Source organism: Papio anubis, chromosome 5 (genome assembly GCF_008728515.1).
Source record: "Papio anubis isolate 15944 chromosome 5, Panubis1.0, whole genome shotgun sequence".
Classification (NCBI taxonomy): Eukaryota; Metazoa; Chordata; class Mammalia; order Primates; family Cercopithecidae; genus Papio; species Papio anubis.
In genome coordinates this window covers 104358153-104378160 of record NC_044980.1, presented here as the reverse complement: position 1 = coordinate 104378160, position 20008 = coordinate 104358153, and the positions used below count along the sequence as shown (strand labels likewise).

Genomic DNA, 20008 nt, shown 5'->3' with positions numbered 1-20008 from the left:
TAGGGCCTGAGAGTCTGTAATTCTGATAAGCTCCCAGGTGATACCAATGCTGCTGGTCTGTGGCCCCGACTTTGAGTATCAACTTTTTATAAGGTATTTCTATGTCCTTTTAACACTTTTTTTTTTTTTTTTAGCTTAATTCAGGTTGAGTTTCTTCTATTAGCAAATAAATAGCTCTCAGTTAAGATATAGTATACCTACAGTCCTTGGTACAGGTAGCAAACAACTAATAAATATTTGTCGAATTAAATTAAGGCTATGAATTTTCCTGAATTGAAATTTGTTCTATTATCTGGCTTTGATATATAGTGTTTTTATTTTTATTGTTATAAATATTTTAAAATATTTTTATTAATATTCTTCAGCATGTAATGTTTGATTTTTCTCTTAAACCAATGTGTTTGGGGACAGATTCTTAGAAATTTTCAAGTAGTAGGGGATATTTGTGAGTGTGTTTTTGGTTTGCTTACGTCTAGATTTATTGCCCAGGTTAGGAATTGTGGATATATTATCTGTGTTTTGGAAGTTTTAAATGTTTTTCTTCTTAAAAATTCTTTCTTAAGATGTTTTACTATATTCAGTCAGATTATAGTCAGGACTTCGCAGGGCAGTTGTTTTGTCTCTTTAGGGTAAGTTTCCATTTAGCTGATCAAATTCATTATATGCCTCTTCTATATTTGAATTCTAGATGGAGATCTTATTTTCCCATTTTCAAACTATTTGTAGGGGAGATCTGTTGCCTTACATAGTACAGTTCTCTCATGTGTATAATGAAAATAGTAATAGTACATGCCTATTACTAGGCATTGCTGTAAAATGTAAAATGCTTAGCACTGTGTTTGGACCATAGTAAACCCTCAAAAATAGCTCCAGATGATATATTTATTTATGTATTTCTGAATCTGCAGCATTGCTGTTAGATTTCCACTTTTATATAGAGTGGCTTTCAATTACCCAAACTTCATTCTAACCAAGAAAAATGGCAACAGATGAAGAACAAAAGCAAAAGAAACAAAAAACTCCCAGAAACTGGATGGAAGACAAGAAATCCCATGGGGGCCTAAGTGGGATGTAATGACTTCTGCCGTCCAAAAAAAAAAAAAAAAAAAAGCCAAGTTAATTTTATTTTAAACATGTTTTACAGCATCCTGCAAGAGAATATAGACTGTTGAGCAAAGTATCCAGAACTGAATCCTAATAATGAGAGATACAACTTTTTCACTTTCTTGAAATAGATATGTGGACTTATTCCTCTCTACCATTAAAGCTGTGTAAACCCTCACAGTAGGAATTAGGCCTTTCATTTCTGGTCCCAGTGGTCTCCACAGGTGCCTTCACAAAGAACTATCAAGCACCATCTGAATTTTATAGAGACTAAGAGCCCAGTTTCAGAGTCCAGCGGACCTCAGCCAAATCCAGTTTCTCCACTCGGTAATTAAGCAACTTGCCTTAAGATTTACGTATGAGGCTCCCCACCTTTAAAACACACCTACCTTAGGGGGCTGTTAAGAGGATTCAATGAGATATTAAGTATGTACGACTTAATTACAAAGCACTTTTCCCCAACCATTTCAAATTATTTATCTAAGTATTCATCCATCCATCCAAAGAATCTCAATAATTGGCCAACAATTCCCAAGTGAAAGGAGCTTTACAACACACGAAGAACTCTTCTATTATGTCACATGAAATTATAAAACAAATTATTTTACATATAAACGATGAAGGTAAAAAAAATCAGCCAATAATAACTATAAAGTAGTATTTGGTAATTCTTTTGGTGACGCCGACTTAAAAATTTATGGAGTATTATTTATTTTCGTTGCAGGTCTATCAGAAATCACTAATGGTGTAGCACTGCATTCTTTCCTGCTTCTGGTTCTCAAACTACCTATCTTAGTAACTGCAATTTGCAGACAAACCAAGCCTCGCTAATCAGTGCATCATAGCTACTCTAGCAAAGGAAGAAATTCACTGTTTGCCAAGCATCCCATCAGATGGGTGACTTCACAGCCACTGGAAGAAATGTTTCTCATCTTCGAGTAGATGGAAACTCCAACACTGTGCAGTTGCTAAATCCACTTGTCACACCCCCCTCCTTTTCTCTACTTCTAAGGTTGCCCTCTAAACTCTGAGGGTGGAAACACACACACACACAAACACATTTGGCTAAAGGTCAATTCACACAGTGGCAGTGACTTTCGTTTATATGCGTTTTCCTTCCCAGCTCTCTCAGTGGTGAGTCAGGCTAAGCAGGAGGCAGAGAGCTCGTCCTCCTCTGCATGGGCGCTTTTTCTTACTTGACTTTTAGTCCCGGGAGGAGTAGCGTAGTTGTGTGACACTAGGATAACCCAAGCGGGAAGAATTTGGACCAGTCTTATCCCTCACTGTGATCCTTCAATTCGCCTTCAGTTTCAATTTCTCCCAGTCGGTTTACTGCCGACAAAATTCTTTCACAATTAAGTGCTCACAGGACAACCCAACCAATCCAAACCTGCAGGCAATGCCAGACGTCCAGGGAACCCTGGCGCGGCTCGGGCCAGCCCTTACCCACGCGGAATCATTCCATTTATCGGCGACCAATCAGCCCGCCACACGCTCCCGCGTCAGCCAATCCGAGCAAGTGCACGTTGTTCCGGCCACCTCCTCCCAGCCCCCGGGAGCTCCAGGGTTCGGGTCAGGGGGCGGGGCTGGGGGGCTCGGCCCGCCTGGCCCTGAGGCGCTGGGTGCCTTCCAGTTGGCTGCGACCAGCGGTGACTTACGTGTTGGCTGCTGTCGCCTGCGCCTCGGAGGGCCGGGAAGCTGAGCGGTGCTGCTGAGAGCGGTGTGAGGTGCTCGGTAGCGCGCCATAGCTGCTTCCACGTCCTTGCTTCACCTCAGGTAAAGGTAGGGAGAGCCACGGAGCCGCGGCAGGATTGGGGTGGCCTGTGGGGAGGGCGACTGTGGCGCCCGGGGCGTCCTGCCAGGTGCGTCTTCTGGACCTGCTCCAGACCGTGGAACTAGGGAGCCCACGGTGGACGTTGGGGATGGCGGGCCCCGGCGTCTGGGCGGGAGTGGACCTCGCAGATGAAAGAGAAAATTGAGCCCCAGGGAGGGGAAGGGGCGAGCTGGAAGGATCCCAGGGCTTGCAAATCGCCCCTGCACGCCGCTCACCTATTTAAGTACTTGGAATCCATTAGGCCTCAGTGTCCTCAGCTGTTAAATGGGAGCGGAGCGGTGGTAATCTCGCCTGATTTGGGGCAGTTGTGTTTGTTGGAGGGCACCGCGCCTCCTGGTTCTTAGGAGGTGCACAGACAGCGCAGGGGCAGCCGCGTCCCACCAGGCTTCGCGGAGGTGATGCCAATGACAAGAGACAAAGTTTTCCCAGGGCTTCCAAGGTCCCTGCTAAATGTATTAACTCATATAATTTCTCACCAAATTAGTGTCATTGTTTACGCTAATTTGCACTTAAAGATTACCTTAGATTTTTGGGTTCAGCAGCCAGGACAAAATTTGACAAATTCATGGTGGGCCCAGGTTTTTTATATGAAGTCTCTTCCAGCCTGTGATCAGCTTCCACCGTTTTACAAGATAGAGCTTTAGGCTCTGAAGTCAGACGCCTTGGGTTGGAATTCTGGCTCCGTCACTTGTGAGCTGTGTGATCTTGGACAAGTGACTCAACCCTCCTGTTGCTATTTTCCCTTTCTGTAAAACAGAGGCAATGATAGATGGACTCTTACTGTTGTGAGGATTACATAAAATAATGCAATGTAAAGCAGCCAGGACTGAGCATGTAGTAAGTGATCAGTAAATGTTAGCTATTGTTATATTTTAAAATCAAGTACAGAGCATTAGTTTTTTTTTTTTTTAAATCAAGTATTAGAGCATTAGGGGTTTGAACAGTAAGTTGGATCATTATTCACGTTGTAGAAATATACTTCCATGTTGCGTTTCTTTAAATAGTGAGCTCCTGCCAGAGCCAGTCTCAAAAAATGAGAAACTGCTGTACTTGTCTGAGTTGGAAAACTTAACAGTTCAACATTGATTGGAAATCAAGCATATGCTGCAATTTTTATGTTCATTAAAAAAATATAATTTAATTTACAAAGCTTTGGTTTGTACGACATTGGGGAAAGTCCATGGCATGTTAAACTGAAGCTGTTCCTGGAAGTGAAAACCATATTAATCACGTAATGCAAGGTTAGACCGTTCTGATACCTGCATTTCTTTAACAAGTGAATTCTGACTTAGTCATACTACAAAAGTCCAACAGATTTTTATGGCATTCACTTTATATTAGAGGTTAAATGTTTTATTATGTTCCATATTTAAAATAGAACCTATGCCATCTCACTGTGACGGATAGTTTAAAGTAATTGGAGTTGGATTGGTCAAGACTATGGTGCTGATAGATGGCCTCAAGAAAAGTTTTAACTTGAGACAGCTGCCATCCCTATGATGGCAGCCACTGTCACCACTAGTGATCGCTTCAAAAACATGGACATAGAAAACATGAACAAAAAGTTTAGTTTAAAGGAAGAACATGGAGGTGGACATTACTCAGCGTTTGGCCATGGGACTGACAAGAGTATTACATTCTGATAAGGTTAAGTGGTGCCTGTTCTCACTGACATGTAAATGTTAGAGTTGGATAATTTCTTGATATAAGGTTGAGGTAAGGGAATAAAAGGCTGAATTAGTAAAAGGAAGTTCAGAATGGTATTTAAAACATTTTCCTGACATTCTCCACAGTTGGAGATTACAGGAGGGCAAATTAGGTGTTTTCCTCTCAATTAATTTCAGTACCCTGTTATATTAGGAGAGAGAGCCAAGACCTTGATAACCCAATATTCTCCCCCTAGCCCTCTTGGTTCTAGAATATATTAATATTTTGAGAGATGCTCAATTATGCCTGTTTACACAGAGGTAGCAATTTTGATGGCAACCATTATTTCATTATGGACTTAATCTTGATGAAAATAATCCATGCAAGACTTAACTGCCTGGTTAAATACTTTGCTGGACATATTTAATCAGAGAGAGAGAACTTTCTGATTTTGTACTTCTTTCTTTTCCTTTCCTACCTCCCACTGCATCACTCTTAAAAAGACTATTAATAGAATTTTTTCATGTTTAGTTTTTGTTGTTATTTCTGTAAAAGCTTAAGGGTAGAATAAGTCAACTTTGAGAGTAGAAAGTGGATTCCATCTGTTTCTGTAGTTCTAGGACCTGGTATATAATAGATGCTTGATAAATATTTAATAGTAGACCTCCTTGAGAAATTGTGTTTCATTATGGTAATGGAAGTTTTAGTTATTCAGAAGCTCTAGGACTTGTGTAAATGGGCATACTTTAGATATCTTGAGGTCTTCCATAAGTGAGAATAGTAGCTTATTGTCTATACATTTTTCCATTTTTTATTCACTGTGTTCTTACTGAATGCTAGACATAAGGAGAATAATATTGAAGAAGCCACATTTCCTGCCCCCCAAAGATTTTACAGTTAAATGGGAGAAGATAACAAGTGAGTAATTACAGTACAGAGTTGCTGTCAGAAAATATTGGAGGCAGAACTAACCCAGGTTCAGGGGAGTCCAAGAAAGATAAGTGGAAATGAAGTAATGAAAATATGCCACATTATAAAAGAACCTGTAAGCTATAGTAAGGAGCTGGAACTTTATACTGATCAGTATGAATGAATGATTACTAAGCCAAGTACCTTAAAGTTGCAGATTCTCATCTCTTCTAGGTAGCTTTCTAGGTAACTTTCTGTGCACTGGATTTGCCCAATGATAATGTTTGCTTATGATAATAATAACTTTCCATTTCACCTTTGATTTCTATCAAAACTTTTGAATACTCTTATCTGCCAACCACAGGAACCTAGCAGGTGACCTTTGGGTTTGAAGAATATGTTTAATCATAGTAATCCCAGTAATAGATAAATTAAATCTCTTTTACAAGCCTTCTGCAAGAACTTCTGCTTGTTTATGGCATACTCTTGAATAAAGTCATTGTACTGGCTGTCAAGTTGACAGCCTCTTGAATGGAAATTGGGTACATTCTTGAATGTGAGACTTTTTGAATGAGCTCATCAACTTTTCATCCGTGGATTGGATCTATACTTATTATATATTTTGCATCACTTATATAGGTCCTAAAAGGTATATTGAATTTTCTTTGTAAACTTTCCCATGTTTCTACATAATTGTAGTATTTATAAATTTTAATGGCTTATATGCTCTAATTAGTGGTATTTAAATATTGGCTACAACCTTAATTTATTTCTGTCACTTTAATTTTTAGATCACTTAGTTCTGATCCCTGGCTAGACAACAGAATAATTAGTGAGACTATTTTAAAGGACCTACATTTCTGAGGCTCATTCCAGAACAAAGCCACTGAATCAGACTATTTGGCACTGGGCCCTAAAATGTAACACCTGAAAACAGCAACAACTAGTACAAAGTATAAAAAGGTGATTCTAATGCGTGCATCCGTAGTTGACAACTGCAGCCTTATTCCCATAGAGGGTGAGGCTTGAGCTTTCATTTAGATGTTTTCTTGACCTCCTTTCCAGCAATTTGATGGTTTTGTAATGGGCAACTTTACCCCTAAAACTCTTTTCTTCTTTAGCCTTTTACTGAAGATGGAAGGAGTAGAGATAGAATAGTGAAAAGTAGGAATTATGCTAAGAAATTGGTGCCCTGGCACCAAAAAAAGACAAAGACCAAGTAATTCTTGTTTTGAGGCAGTAACACATCAACAAAATAAGGGCCTGCTATGTGCCAGGCAGTGTTCTAGGTGGTGGAGATATAGCGATAAATAAGACAAGGACCTCTATGCTATTAGTTAGGAATGAGGTGGTCAAAGAGTAGAATCACACACCTATAAATAAGTTATTATATTGTTTGATAATGATAAGCACTATGAAGAAAATAAAGATGTTAATGGTAACTTCCAGAAGGCTTTATGAAGGATAGGAGGTTTAAACTGAAATTTACATTACATTGTTATCAGTGATGCTAAGATTTGGGATCTAGACCCCAAGTCACTGATAAGCTAGCCTGTTTGAGGGACAGAAAGAAAACCAGTAGGACTAGAACATTGTAGACAATGAGGTATGATGGTGTTAAAAGGAACCTATTCCTATTAAGGTCAATTCCAAGCCTTTTGACTTGAGAATTTGGGCTCAGTTGTCATTTTAATAGTAAATTGTTAAAATGAGGAAAACTGTGGCAAATTGAGGAAAGCCAGGGGAGGCAAGAGATTCCATTTAGGCTTGAAGCTTTAAGTAGGCTTCTGGATCTGGGATGTTTTGAGCTCATTGGAACAATGAGGACTGCAGGTAAATGTCTGAGAGTTAACAACATATATATAAGAGAGATACAATCCCTTCCCCCTCCTCCTGACTTCCCTTTTACTTTTGTATATGAGTGATTTTAATTGTAAAAAGTATGTAATTCTCACCTCTGGCTATGGGTTATTCAGTTATTCATCTTGGGAGCAATTAGAAAAAAACTATGCCCAGGTCCTACTCTCAGAGATTGTGATTAGTTGATTTGGGGTGAGGGTAGCTATCTTTTATAGCTCTGGTAGGTTATTATATTGTGAAGCCAGATTTGAGACCCACTGGTCTATTGCCTCAAACTGTGGTGGTTGCTGATGCTAATCTTGGTCTCCATAACAGAGAGAAGTAATGGAAGGCCTGTCTGATGTTGCTTCTTTTGCGACTAAACTTAAAAACACTCTCATCCAGTACCATAGCATTGAAGAAGATAAGTGGCGAGTTGCTAAGAAAACGGTAAATTAGTTCAATTACTTACATTTGGGGTATATCTTCTATCTAATGAATTGGTTGATGACTTTTAAAATTAAATGGAACAATATGGACAAAGACCATACTTTGGATGGATATGCAAGATAAATAATTGAGCTAATAAAGTTGATGGTCTAATGTCACACAAAGGAAGAAATATATCAGTAGTAATCCTATACTGCTTTCATTAGCTCTTTGGATATTAGACAGGAGAATAGGCTCATGGCAACTAGACCTAAAGAATAGCTTCTTAAGTCAGCAAATAAAATGTATCATTATCAATTTAAGAAAGTGTAGTACTTGATAGGTTGGAAGAATTTCATATATCAAAAAGCCTATGAAGGTAGCTACTTAGTATTCCTTTTTACTAATATGACTTGCCCAAACTATTACATGGGTGGGTTGAATGTTGCTAGAACCAATTCTGGAACCCAGGACACTTCTAGTTAAGTGCTCTAGCTATTCTGATATTCAGAATTACTTGGGAAATGATGAGGAAAAAACGTAGGGACCAATTCATGGTAACACTTTCATAATAAATGTGAATTGTTTAATTTTTTAAAAGTTATAAACAATTTCAGAATGAAGTAGTGTTCCTAGTGTTAGAGTATGAATGTATCAGTAATGATAATTAGATAAGATAGGACTAAGATAGTGCCATCATTGAACCTTACAATGTTTGGATCTCATTACATACTACTGAAAATATTTTTTGGAGGTCTGTAATTTAAGTGCAATGTGAAGAACTTCAGAATACAGAAGCAATTCAAATACAAATCCTTTTATGGTGTAGATGACTTTTATGTATTCTGAAAATGTACTGAAGTTTGATTGTAATGCAGAGACAAATTCTCTAGATTTATAAAATTATCAGTTTTGTGTCTAGGGTTCCACCTATGTAATTATTACCATATAATGTTTTTATTTTTCTAGAAAGATGTAACTGTTTGGAGAAAACCCTCAGAAGAATTTAATGGATATCTGTGAGTACCTTTTTATAAATTTATGTGGCTCTTAAGACATTTCGAAACTTATATGCATTGTCACTAAGTAGTCATTGCTAGTAAGATTTAGCTTTTTAAGAGTTTTTTAACTTTTTTCTTTTTGAGACAGAGTCTCACTCTGTCACCCAGGCTGGAGTGCAGTGGCACGATCTCGGCTCATTGCAACCTCTGCCTCCTGGGTTCAAGCGATTCTTCTGCCTCAGCTTCCCAAGTAGTTGGGATTAAGGCACCTGCCACTGCACCTGGCTAATTTTTTTTTGTGGTTTTTAGCAGAGATGGGGTTTCACCATCTTGGCCAGGCTGACTTGAACTCCTGACCTCATGATCCACCCGCCTTGGCCTCCCAAAGTGCTTGAGCCACTGTGCCTGGCGATTTTTTTTAACATTCTGGAAAGCAAATTGGGCTTATGAATTCAGAGCCTTAAAAATGTCCATGTCCTTTGTGGACTGAGTTGGTGGTGAGGAGGTCATAAATAATGATCTAAAATGGCTGCTAAAATCTGAATTTCTTAGCATTGTAAATATGACCCTTCTAAAATTCTACATTTACTCAGTGCTGTAGAACGTTTTATCCTAGGAACTTATCTTGAAGAATTTATCAGCAAGATAACAGTGATTTAAGTACTTGTTCTTCTATCACAGCATTATTTATAATATTAAAAATTATAAACCTGAATAATCAATAGTAGGAGACGATTCGGTATGAAATATCTGTGATAGAATATGATATAGCCTTTAAAAACCACATTTTTGAAGATTATTTAATAACATAAGAAAATAATATATTGTTTTTTAAAGCTTGTAGACACAATTGCCTTGCATACTTGGAGTAGAATGTCACATCCTTAAGACTCAGCCATTTTTCAAAATAAAACTGCTGGACCTTCTTAGTATATACAGGATGTTCTGAAGTGTAATGTCAAAGATAGTATTTTCAGAAAGATGAATTTTATACTATTTATGGTGAGGACAGGGAAATTGGAGTTGGATTAAGCATTGTAAGCAAGTATGGAAGTTAATTCTTTAAATTAGTAATTCCCAGTGAGGGTTGAAAGTGTCAAATGTGCCAAGGGAAGCTTTATGCTTGGAGATCGGAAAAGACTTCATAGAGAACTAATGTTTGATTTAACACTTAAGGGAAGAATAAATATTTCTTAAGGAATGAAAGGGTTCTTGTTCTAGGCAGAAGGAATTGCATATCTACCACATAAACACATATGAGAAACACTGGTAATTTTTTTTTCAGATTCTTAAAGGGATATATGATCAAAAGAGGTAGGACCTGATGTGTTGAGTTGGACGCAAAGTGCTCTAACTGAGGCAGTAACATGGAAGTCAAAAAGGACAAATGAATGTGAAAGATTTATTGATAGCAATGGTGGTGGCAACGATAACCAACATTTATTGAGAGCCAAATATTTTTCTAAGTACTTTACATTTAGGAAATCCTGATAAAAACGTAGTGACTGATTCGTTCTGACTATGGAAAAATGGGGTTAAGAGAAGAAGAAGAGCCATTGTTGAATCTAAGATTTTCTAATTTGACTAGATTAATTTGTATTACCTCCAACTATCCCAAGTTAAAGAATACAAGATGGGAGAGCAGATTTATGGTGAGGGAGATAATACAAGTTTGGCTTGAGTTATTATAAAATGATTAAATAGCTTCAAATGCTAAAAAAAAAAAAAAAAAAAAAAAAAAAAAAGTACTGATAGAGCTGAAGCTAATTTCTTATTTCATCTCCTTTCTTTCATCCCCAGAGGTAACTGCTGTCCTGAAGTTATGTGTATTGTTCCTGTTTCATACTTTGACCACATATTTATATATATATAAAAGCATTATTTGGTGTGTTTTTTATATTCATGTATATGTGTTTGTATGTACATATTTAATTTAGTAATTTGCCTTTTTTAATTAAATATTATGTTTTCAGGATTTAGCCATATTGTTATATGTAAATCCATTATTTTCCCTCTATTTGAATATACCACAATGTTTTTATCTATGTTTGTAGCGTCACCTATTGATAGATTTTTAGGCTGTTGTCAATGTTTCTCTATAAAGTACAATGCTATAGTAAACCTCTTGGTATATATCTCTTTGTGCACACATGTGTAATTTTCTTTGGGTCTTGGGGATGTATATCTTCCAACCTTACTAGATACTACCAACTTGCTCTCTAAAGTAGCAGTTTAAGGATTCTCATCCCCCTCCATTTACTACTTAACGAGTTTTTTTTTTTTTTTTTTTTTTTGAGACGGAGTCTCGCTCTGTCGCCCAGGCTGGAGTGCAGTGGCCGGATCTCAGCTCACTGCAAGCTCCGCCTCCCGGGTTTACGCCATTCTCCTGCCTCAGCCTCCCGAGTAGCTGGGACTCCGGTCGGCCGAGCGCTCGCCCGGCTAGTTTTTTGTATTTTTTAGTAGAGACGGGGTTTCACTGTGTTCGCCAGGATGGTCTCGATCTCCTGACCTCGTGATCCGCCCGTCTTGGCCTCCCAAAGTGCTGGGATTACAGGCTTGAGCCACCGCGCCCAGCCTACGAGCTTTTAATCTCTGTCAGTCTGAGGGGTTTTAATCAGATTGTTCTTGTTAGTATTTACTTGATTACTAGTGAAGTTGAAATCTTTTGTATACTTCTTGACATTTCAGGTCAATCTTACCATGTCCTTTGCCCATCGTTTCTTTGGATTTTCTTTTTCTCATTGGTTTATAGGAGTTATTCATATATCCTGCATAATCATTCCCTGTTTATATGTGTTACACTATCTTCTCCCAGTCTGTGGCTAGTTTTAAAAAATGACTTATTTTTTCTTGTGTGGTATGCGTGTTTTTAATTTTAGTTGATCTTTTGTATTATTTGTGTTTTTCTGTGTTTTACATATTCAAGAAATCCCCCTGTACTCTGAGGTCACAAAAGTGGTATCTTGTATATTTTTCTCAACATTTTAGTTTTTCATTTTATGTTTTTTTGTTGTTGTTGTTGTCGTTTTTATGAGACAGAGTCTCACTCTGTCACCGGACTGGAGTGCAGTGGCTCAGTCTTGACTTACTGCAGCCTCTGACTCCCTGGTTCAAGCTATTCTCCTGCCTCAGCCTCCCGAGTAGCTAGGACTACAGGCACGCGCCACCAGGCCCAGCTAATTTTTGTATTTTTAGTAGATGGTCTCAATCTCCTGACCTCGTGATCTGCCCACCTCGGCCTCCCAAAGTGCTGGGATTACAGGCATGAGCCACTGCACCTGGCCCATTTTACATGTTTTACACAGATATTTAATTTATCTGAAAATTATTATGAGTGGTGGAAATAGGAATCTAAGTTTTATTTTTTCCATAAGGATAACTATTGAATCTAGGCACACCATTTATGATTGCACATTTTTCCTGACTGATAAGTGATGCCGCCTTTGAAATATGTCAAGTTCTGACATATTTATGAGTCAGTTCCTTGGTGTTCTGTTCTATTGGCCTATTTCTCTGTTCCTAATAAAAAGTTTTTAAAAGTCAGGGTAAAAATATTCATGTATTAATATGTCAGATGATAACTGAGGAAAGAATATAAAAATAAATGGAAAGCTTATGGCATTCTATAGACTGTTTTTGGCTATGCTATAGCATGAAGGAACTTTATTATTTTCATTATGACACATAGTGTAGCCTTCAGTTCTCTTACTAGATTTGAGGACAAAGGGTGCATGCTAATAAAAATAATTGGTAGAACATAACTTATCAGAAAAGTTATTGGAATTTATTCCCTTTAGAAAAAAAATAAAAACCTTTATTAATTTTTTTTTTTTTTTTTTTTGAGACGGAGTTTCGCTCTTGTTGCCCAGGCTGGAGTGCAGTGATGCAATCTCGGCTCACCACTTTTGCCTCCCAGGTTCAAGCGATTCTCCTGCTCAGCCTCCCAAGTAGCTGGGATTACTGGCATGAGCCACCATGCCTGGCTAATTTTGTATTTTTAGTAGAGACTGGGTTTTTCCATGTTGGTCAGGCTGGTCTCAAACTCCTGACCTCAGATGATCTGCCCGCCTTGCCCTCCCAAAGTGCTGGGATTACAGGCGTGAGCCACCATGCCTGGACCACCCTTAATTAATTAATTTTTATTCTTTTTTTTTTTTGAGATGGAATCTCACTCCGTCGCCTAGGCTGGAGTGCAGTGGCATGATCTTGGCTCACTGCAACCTCCACCTCCAGGGTTCAAGCAATTCTCCTGCCTCAGCCTCCCAAGTAGCTGGGACTACAGGTGCATGCCACCATGCCTGGCTACTTTTTGTAATTTTACTAGAGACAGAGTTTTGCCACGTTGGTCAGGCTGGTCTCAAACTCCTGACCTCAAGTGCTCCACCTGCCTCAACCTCCCAGAATGCTGGGATTACAGACGTGAGCCACCCTACCCGGCCTAATTTTTATCCTTACTTTCAAAGTTAGCTGTCACTATAAGGGTATGCTGAAATTTTTTATTGTAACAGCAATTAACTTAAACTTTTTTTCTCCAGCTACAAAGCCCAAGGTGTTATAGATGACCTTGTCAATAGTATAATAAACCATATACGCCCAGGGCCTTGTCGTTTGGATTGGGACAGCTTGATGACTTCTTTGGATATTCTGGAGAACTTTGAAGAGGTATCTATTTAGAAGCATTACTTTAGACTGTGTTTATGCGCATGAGAGAGAGCGTGAGTGAGCCAGAGCATGTGAGCATGAGCATTTGTACACACTTATATTCATTGCTTTGAGAATAGCAGTCACAACAAAGATATCACAGGGGAGTCCCATGCTGCCTCTTAAAAAGTTTGTGTTTCCTCATACTAATTAATGAGTGTTAGACTGAGTTTGTTTTCCATGGTAGCTATACCCTTGCTGCTTAAAAGCATATTCAGCATCCTTAATTGTAAAACTTTAGTTAAGATTCTGAAAGCTAAAATTCTGAAAACACCACCATCATGTTTAGGTTTCTAGGTGAATATGTGCAGCTTTTCCATTAATACTAAGCCAACATCAATGACCAAAGATAAAAATGCCACCTTAAATATTCTAAAATTATGTAGCCAAAATGACCTGCTCTGTTTCTATTTTTATTAATTCATTGCTTAATGCTTGAATTTTTTAATTAAAATGTTTGATGTTGTAGTCAGAAGTATTTGTGGATTTGATCTTAAAACTGAAACAGTCTACATTCCCTGGTTCCATGTGGAATGTTACATAGAATAAAAGACAACTGCATTTGATTAGAAATTTGGATACTGGATAACTTGCACCTCTGTATTTTGATTATGTATCTTCTTCATGGCCATCCAACTAGACCTGTCAGAATCAGTGTAAGAATTATAATAATTATGAAACATTTTAAATAAAAGTTTCTTTCCAGAGATAAGTTTATGATATATGAAGCTATGTGTGTTTCCTATAGTAATAACACGTGTCTTACCTCTTCTTTTTCAGAATTGCTGTGTGATGCGTTACACTACTGCTGGTCAGCTTTGGAATATAATTTCCCCAAGAGAATTTGTTGATTTCTCCTACACTGTGGGCTATAAAGAAGGGCTTTTATCTGGTGGTAATAATCTCAACATGTTATGCTTTTTTTCAGTATGGTTTAAATATTTGTGTTTTCTAGGCTAGATGTTTCTTTCCTTGTGAGATATATTTTCAACTCTGTAATCGCTAACATTTTTTTTGCAAATGCTAAACTCTAGGGAGTAAAATAACAATATCAAAAGAGTTTTGAAATCTTTCTGATAAGTTTTTGTTCCCAGTTACACAGTATCCTCTAGGTCAGAGGTAGCAAATGTGGATCACATGACTGCCTCTAAGAAAGGATTCTAGAAATGGATTTTCTTCTAAGCCACTCTCAGAAAACAGTTTCTTGGTCATATACATAGAAAAACTAGATTTGGTATGTCTTAGAATATTCTTCCTTCCTTGAGCTGTGTTGTATTTTTCAAGATTAAAAATACTGCCATTGGAAGGCTCCTGTTTTCTAAAACCTACCTATAGGTAAATTAATATTATTTTGTATATAGTATATACTTAAGTTAGCAGTTGTAAGTAAACATCTACTTGTTTATTCTTAAGTAACTAGTACCAAACTATAATATGGTAGTTGCTGTGGGGAATAGTTGCGGTACCATGGATTCGATTATTGGCACCTCAAGGCCTGGGTACTACAGCCAGATTTGTAGCTTCCAAGGAGTACTAAGATGATATGATGTCATGTATTCTGAAGGGATTAAAAGTTTCCCCATTACCTATCTGTCAACCCCTTGTCAGAATCCTCCTTGGTAAGTCTCTTCTTCATTCTGCCATGGTCACTTTGGGATTTAATTTTCATCTATATGGATAAGAATACATATTTAAAAAAGAATTCTGGTAATATTTTTAAATGAGAGTTTTATGTCAGTTATTGCTATTAATAGTGCTATTTTAAAAATTGTCTTATAGGAATAAGTCTTGACTGGGATGAAAAGAGACCAGAATTTGTTCGAGGATATAACCATCCCTGTGGTTGGTTTTGTGTTCCACTTAAGGACAACCCAAACCAGAGTCTTTTGACAGGATATATTCAGACAGATCTGCGTGGGATGATTCCTCAGTCTGCGGTAGATACAGCCATGGCAAGCACTTTAACCAACTTCTATGGTGATTTACGAAAAGCTTTATGATAGGCAAAATACATTCAAACTTGTAGTACTATGGATCAACTCTTTCTCTCAGCTACATGGCCTGTAAAAAATCATTGATTCCACTCTTCTGCATAGCTGGTAGAAAAATTTGAAATGTTTTTGGTTTACTGGTACAATGTTTGGTTTTATTCCTAAAGTAAATAGCTATCTAAGAGGGGGCATTTTCTTTTCTTTTCTTTTTTTTTTTTTAAATTTTGAGACAGGATCTCACTCTGTTGCCCATGCTGGAAGGCAGTGGTATGATCACAGCTCACTGCAGCTTTGATCTGATCACTCAAGGGGTTAAAGGGGTTATTCTACCTCGGCCTCCTGAATAGCTGGCAATACAGGTGCACGCCACCATGCATGGCTAATTTTTGTTTAATTTTTTGTAGAGATGTGGTCACACTATGTTGCCCAGGCTGGTCTTAAACTCCTGGCCTCAAGCGATTCCCCACCTCAGCCTCCCAAAGTGTTGGGATTGTAAGCGTGAGCCACTGTGCCTGGCCCCAATTTAAAATGTGGAATTTAGTTGATGTCCAAGACTTATCTTGGACTCTTAAAAGCATCAGTCTGTAACTAGAACAAATACATTCTTAGATTTATCCAAGTGCCTAGATATCATTTTATAATGATTAGAATTGAGTATTGTGGGTCCCCTAATTCTGTGGGTGCCTTAAATAGAATTTCTAAATGATTTTCACATTCTAAACGACTTTGGGTTTTGAACTCTCCATCTAGTTTGATTCTAAAATGAGAACTTGAGGCAATTCAGGTGTCCAGGCAAATCTTTGTATATATTTATCTTTTTGTGTACTTGCACACATCTCGAAATCCATTTCAGTGTTTAATGTTAGTTGTTTATGTGTTAGCATTCCTGTGTCTACTGTTTTGTTGTTGTTAATATGGGTAAAGTGAGCCCTGAAATACATGCTAAACAAGACATGAAATGCACAAAGGTATATAGTGTTTCAAGTACATGACAGTTTGATCTGTGTTTTACTTTATTATATTTTCTTGAGTGTAAAGAAAGAATAAATCATAGTTCTTCATACCCATTTTGACAAAGTAGAACAGTGAAGCTGTTTTTTGCTTTTGTTTTTATTTTTTGCCACTGGCGATGATAGATTTCAAAAAACAAAAGGTGGCAGCAGCATAATGTTCATGGTGAATTATCTCATAGTATCTAGATTGGTCAAGATCTGACAGAAGGAATGCACAAAGGATTCTATATTCTTAATGGTTTATTAATTTACCAGTATCCTTTTCTAAATTGAAGGTACTTTTGAATTACTAGATTTCTGCTCCTTTTTTTTTTTTTGTTCTGCAATAGTGAAAGAAAACTCAGTTTAGTTTCAGTTTCCATGGAAATTGGTAAATGTTAGTTTTGACTTCATCTATTTTTTTCATTTGTTTTTATTAGTATGGAGTAGGAAGTCTCATATTCTACTGTTCTATCTAGGATGGTGAAATTCCAAAGGTGCCTAACTTGAGTAAGGGATTTGTGACAAGATAGTATACATTACTATAAGGGCTATTATTTCCTGAACTGGATGTCCCTAAAAGCAAGTAACTGCCCACTATCTCTACTCTAGCGCTCTCTTTGTCCTTATCAACATATACCTCCAATAAATAATTACATAATTCACTGTTAAACCTGGACCCACTCTAGGTAAAATTACCCTCATGGAAACATTTTCAATGTAAGAATGATGAATTTAAAAATTATGTTTGAATCACCTAAAATGTATGTGCAGCTTCTAGATGGCCCCTTAGATCTGCTGGACTCTAGCTGTATACTTTAAAAAAACAAAAACAGCTTTATTGATATATAATTTACATATTATATAATTTACCCATTTTAAGTATCTAATTCAGTGATTTTTAAAATACGTATGTAGAACTGTGCAGCCATCAACACAATCTGGATTTAGAACATTTCCATCATTCCAAAAGATTCCTTTTGTCTTTTTTGCAGACTCATACCTAACACAAATCTAAAGTTTATCACTGTTGCCAGGATAATGACAGCAGGTTTTGTTTGGTTTCATTTTGAAGAGTGGAGGTGTTCATGATTCTAAGCTCAGGAATCTTATGATCATGTATTAAATATGTTATCTCATACTATAATGATATAAAAGCTTAATGATGTGGGTTGGGATGGATATTAACATAAATAATTGAGTCTACTGCTTCTATAGCAATGCTGTAGGATAGAACAATAATGTAAGTGATATATTTAATTTAAAACTAGAAGCCATATTAAAACATTAAACAGCTGAAGTTAATTTTAATATTTTATTTAACTCAGTACATCCAAAATGTTATCATTTTAACATGCAATCGATATAAAGATTTACTATGATAGTTTGTATTGTTTCTTGTACTAATTTTTTGAAATCTGGTATGCATTTTACAAATTTGGGCAAGCCACATTTTAAGTGCTCATTAGCCACATGAGGCCAGTAGATACTGTGTTGAATGAATAGCACAGTCCTATAGCATATTTATTAATTTGTCTTGTAGTAAGATGAAATAGACAATAATATGGAATAATATCTTAAATGGAAATATTTTCTAGTCTCTAGAGCCTTCTTTGCTTGATAAATAGGACATCTAAACTTTAGCTATAAATCAGTTGTCAATGAAATAAAATTATTGCCAGAAAATATTTTCCTTTAAAGATAAGTAATTTTTGATATGGCAGTTGGTAAAATGAAAGAATATAATCTGCCTTCTTGTTAAATGGTTGACTGTTTTCTGTAGCTGATAGGTGGTATGTATTAGAAGCTTGTGTATGTAGGAAATATTTGGTATAATACTGTTTTCAGTACGTAGTAGCTATTTTTTAAGGAAATTAGTTTCATACAAGAAAAAGATTGTTATAAAAGTGATACTTTTGCATGAAATATTAGTTTGTGTTGATAACTCTTAGTTAACCCTTAAAGTTTAAAACAGTACTCAGAAAAAATAATGAGAATCTAGTATTCTGTAGTTAACTAATCTATAATATAAATTGCTAGAGTACTAGGGAGCTTGTAAATGTTAAAAATCTCTTTATTTCAGTGTTCTTTCAGGTTGGATATATTTGAAATTGTAGATTTCTGTCTGTAAAATATCCCCTAGTTAATGGAATTTTTTTCCGTCCCCTCCCTTCCACCTCCTCTTCCTTTTTTAAACTAAGGGCATTTTATCAACAATCATGTTGAATTCAGTTAATATCTCAAGCTAAAAACCTATGTAATTGAAGTTGTATCTGGAGAAGATTGGGAAACATTGGCCAATTTAAGCCCTTAATTGTCTATTGAGCTTTTAGGTCTGAGTAATTGCCTTTCATACAGATAAAAGCTTTACCTCTTTTCTCAAGAGTGTACTACCATCCTTAGAATCACTTGTTTAAATCCAGTTTATTTTAATTAAATGGAACTGTAGTGATGCCCACCCTGTAGAGAAATCAACAGAACCAGAGAAGCTAAGGGACTTGATCAGGTTTCCCTTAGAACCTGTGTTGTATAATTGCCTGCCTGGTGTATCTTCCATGTGTTTCTTATTCAACTTCCAGAAGTAGAGAAGGTTGGGACTTGAGTGTAGAAGAAACATCAGAATAATTTCAAAAAACAGGAAGTTGGAACTGTAATTTTTAAATTATTGTATTGTTTTTACAGATTTTACATGTATAAATATTAAAATTCATCTCTTGCAGTTCAATAAAAGCTATAGTATAGATTTTATTTTTAAGAAGTTTATATAATTCTTTTGTGAACCAATATGTAAAACTAGAATATTTATTAAACTAATATGTATTAGTATCGATAAAATATGTATTTATTTTTAAATTGGTATAAAAATAAACATTTGTAGACACTCTTAAAATTGGTCATTGGTATTATCTTTGTAACTTAACATTAAGTACTATTTAGTTTCATATGCCTGAATTTAAAGTATGTCATTTAACTTCCTGAATTCTTACAAAAGGAAAATATAAACCTGGAAAATCAAGTTAACAGCACACATGCTGATCTCTCCTGCCAGTGTCTCATATAATATTAGCTATTATACAATACTGCTGAGTCTTTATTTGCTATTATGTATTCAGAATGAATAATGAATATATTCTGCCTTTGTAAATTATGGACAGGATTTATTGTACACATGTTGAAATAATTGTGTTACCTTGATTAGGAATTATGATATTTTGTTTGGAATTGAAAAAAACTAAAAGTGATTACAAGGACACCCACTATCTATGTTATCTTATAAGGCAGCTAGGGATGCTGTGGGAAGTACGTCATAGAAAATATGACTATGAAGCAGGGAGTTATTTTCCTCATTTAATAAAACATCTGGTACTATGGTTTGAATATTTGTGTTCCCCTAAAATTCAGACGTTAAAATCCTAACCTCTGAGATAATGGTTTTAAAAGCTTTGAGAGTTGATTAGGTAACCCTAATGAATGTGATTAGTACTTTATAGAAAAGGCCCAAGTATGATGCCTCTGTCCTGCCATATGAGGACACAGCAAGAAGGCACCCTCTGTGAGGAA

At 36.6% G+C, this 20008-nt stretch overlaps 1 protein-coding gene across 4 annotated transcripts; it reads left to right on the top strand.

Moving 5' to 3' along the window:
- The first annotated feature begins 2673 nt into the window (after window positions 1-2673).
- Window positions 2674-19825, top strand: STARD4 (StAR related lipid transfer domain containing 4). Of its 4 annotated transcripts, none has more exons than XM_003899988.4 (6): window positions 2674-2886; window positions 7670-7783; window positions 8732-8781; window positions 13299-13425; window positions 14245-14359; window positions 15244-19825. In XM_003899988.4, the coding sequence occupies exons 2-6, from the start codon at window positions 7679-7681 to the stop codon at window positions 15462-15464; spliced, it is 618 nt and encodes a 205-aa protein (XP_003900037.2). In that variant the 5' UTR covers window positions 2674-2886; window positions 7670-7678; the 3' UTR covers window positions 15465-19825. The 4 variants fall into 4 exon arrangements, with proteins under 4 accessions (XP_003900037.2, XP_009207141.2, XP_021795286.2 ...); XM_009208877.4 differs by having other exon boundaries at window positions 2678-2880; XM_021939594.2 differs by lacking the exon at window positions 15244-19825 and having other exon boundaries at window positions 2678-2880; window positions 14245-15203.
- Window positions 19826-20008: the final 183 nt, after the last annotated feature.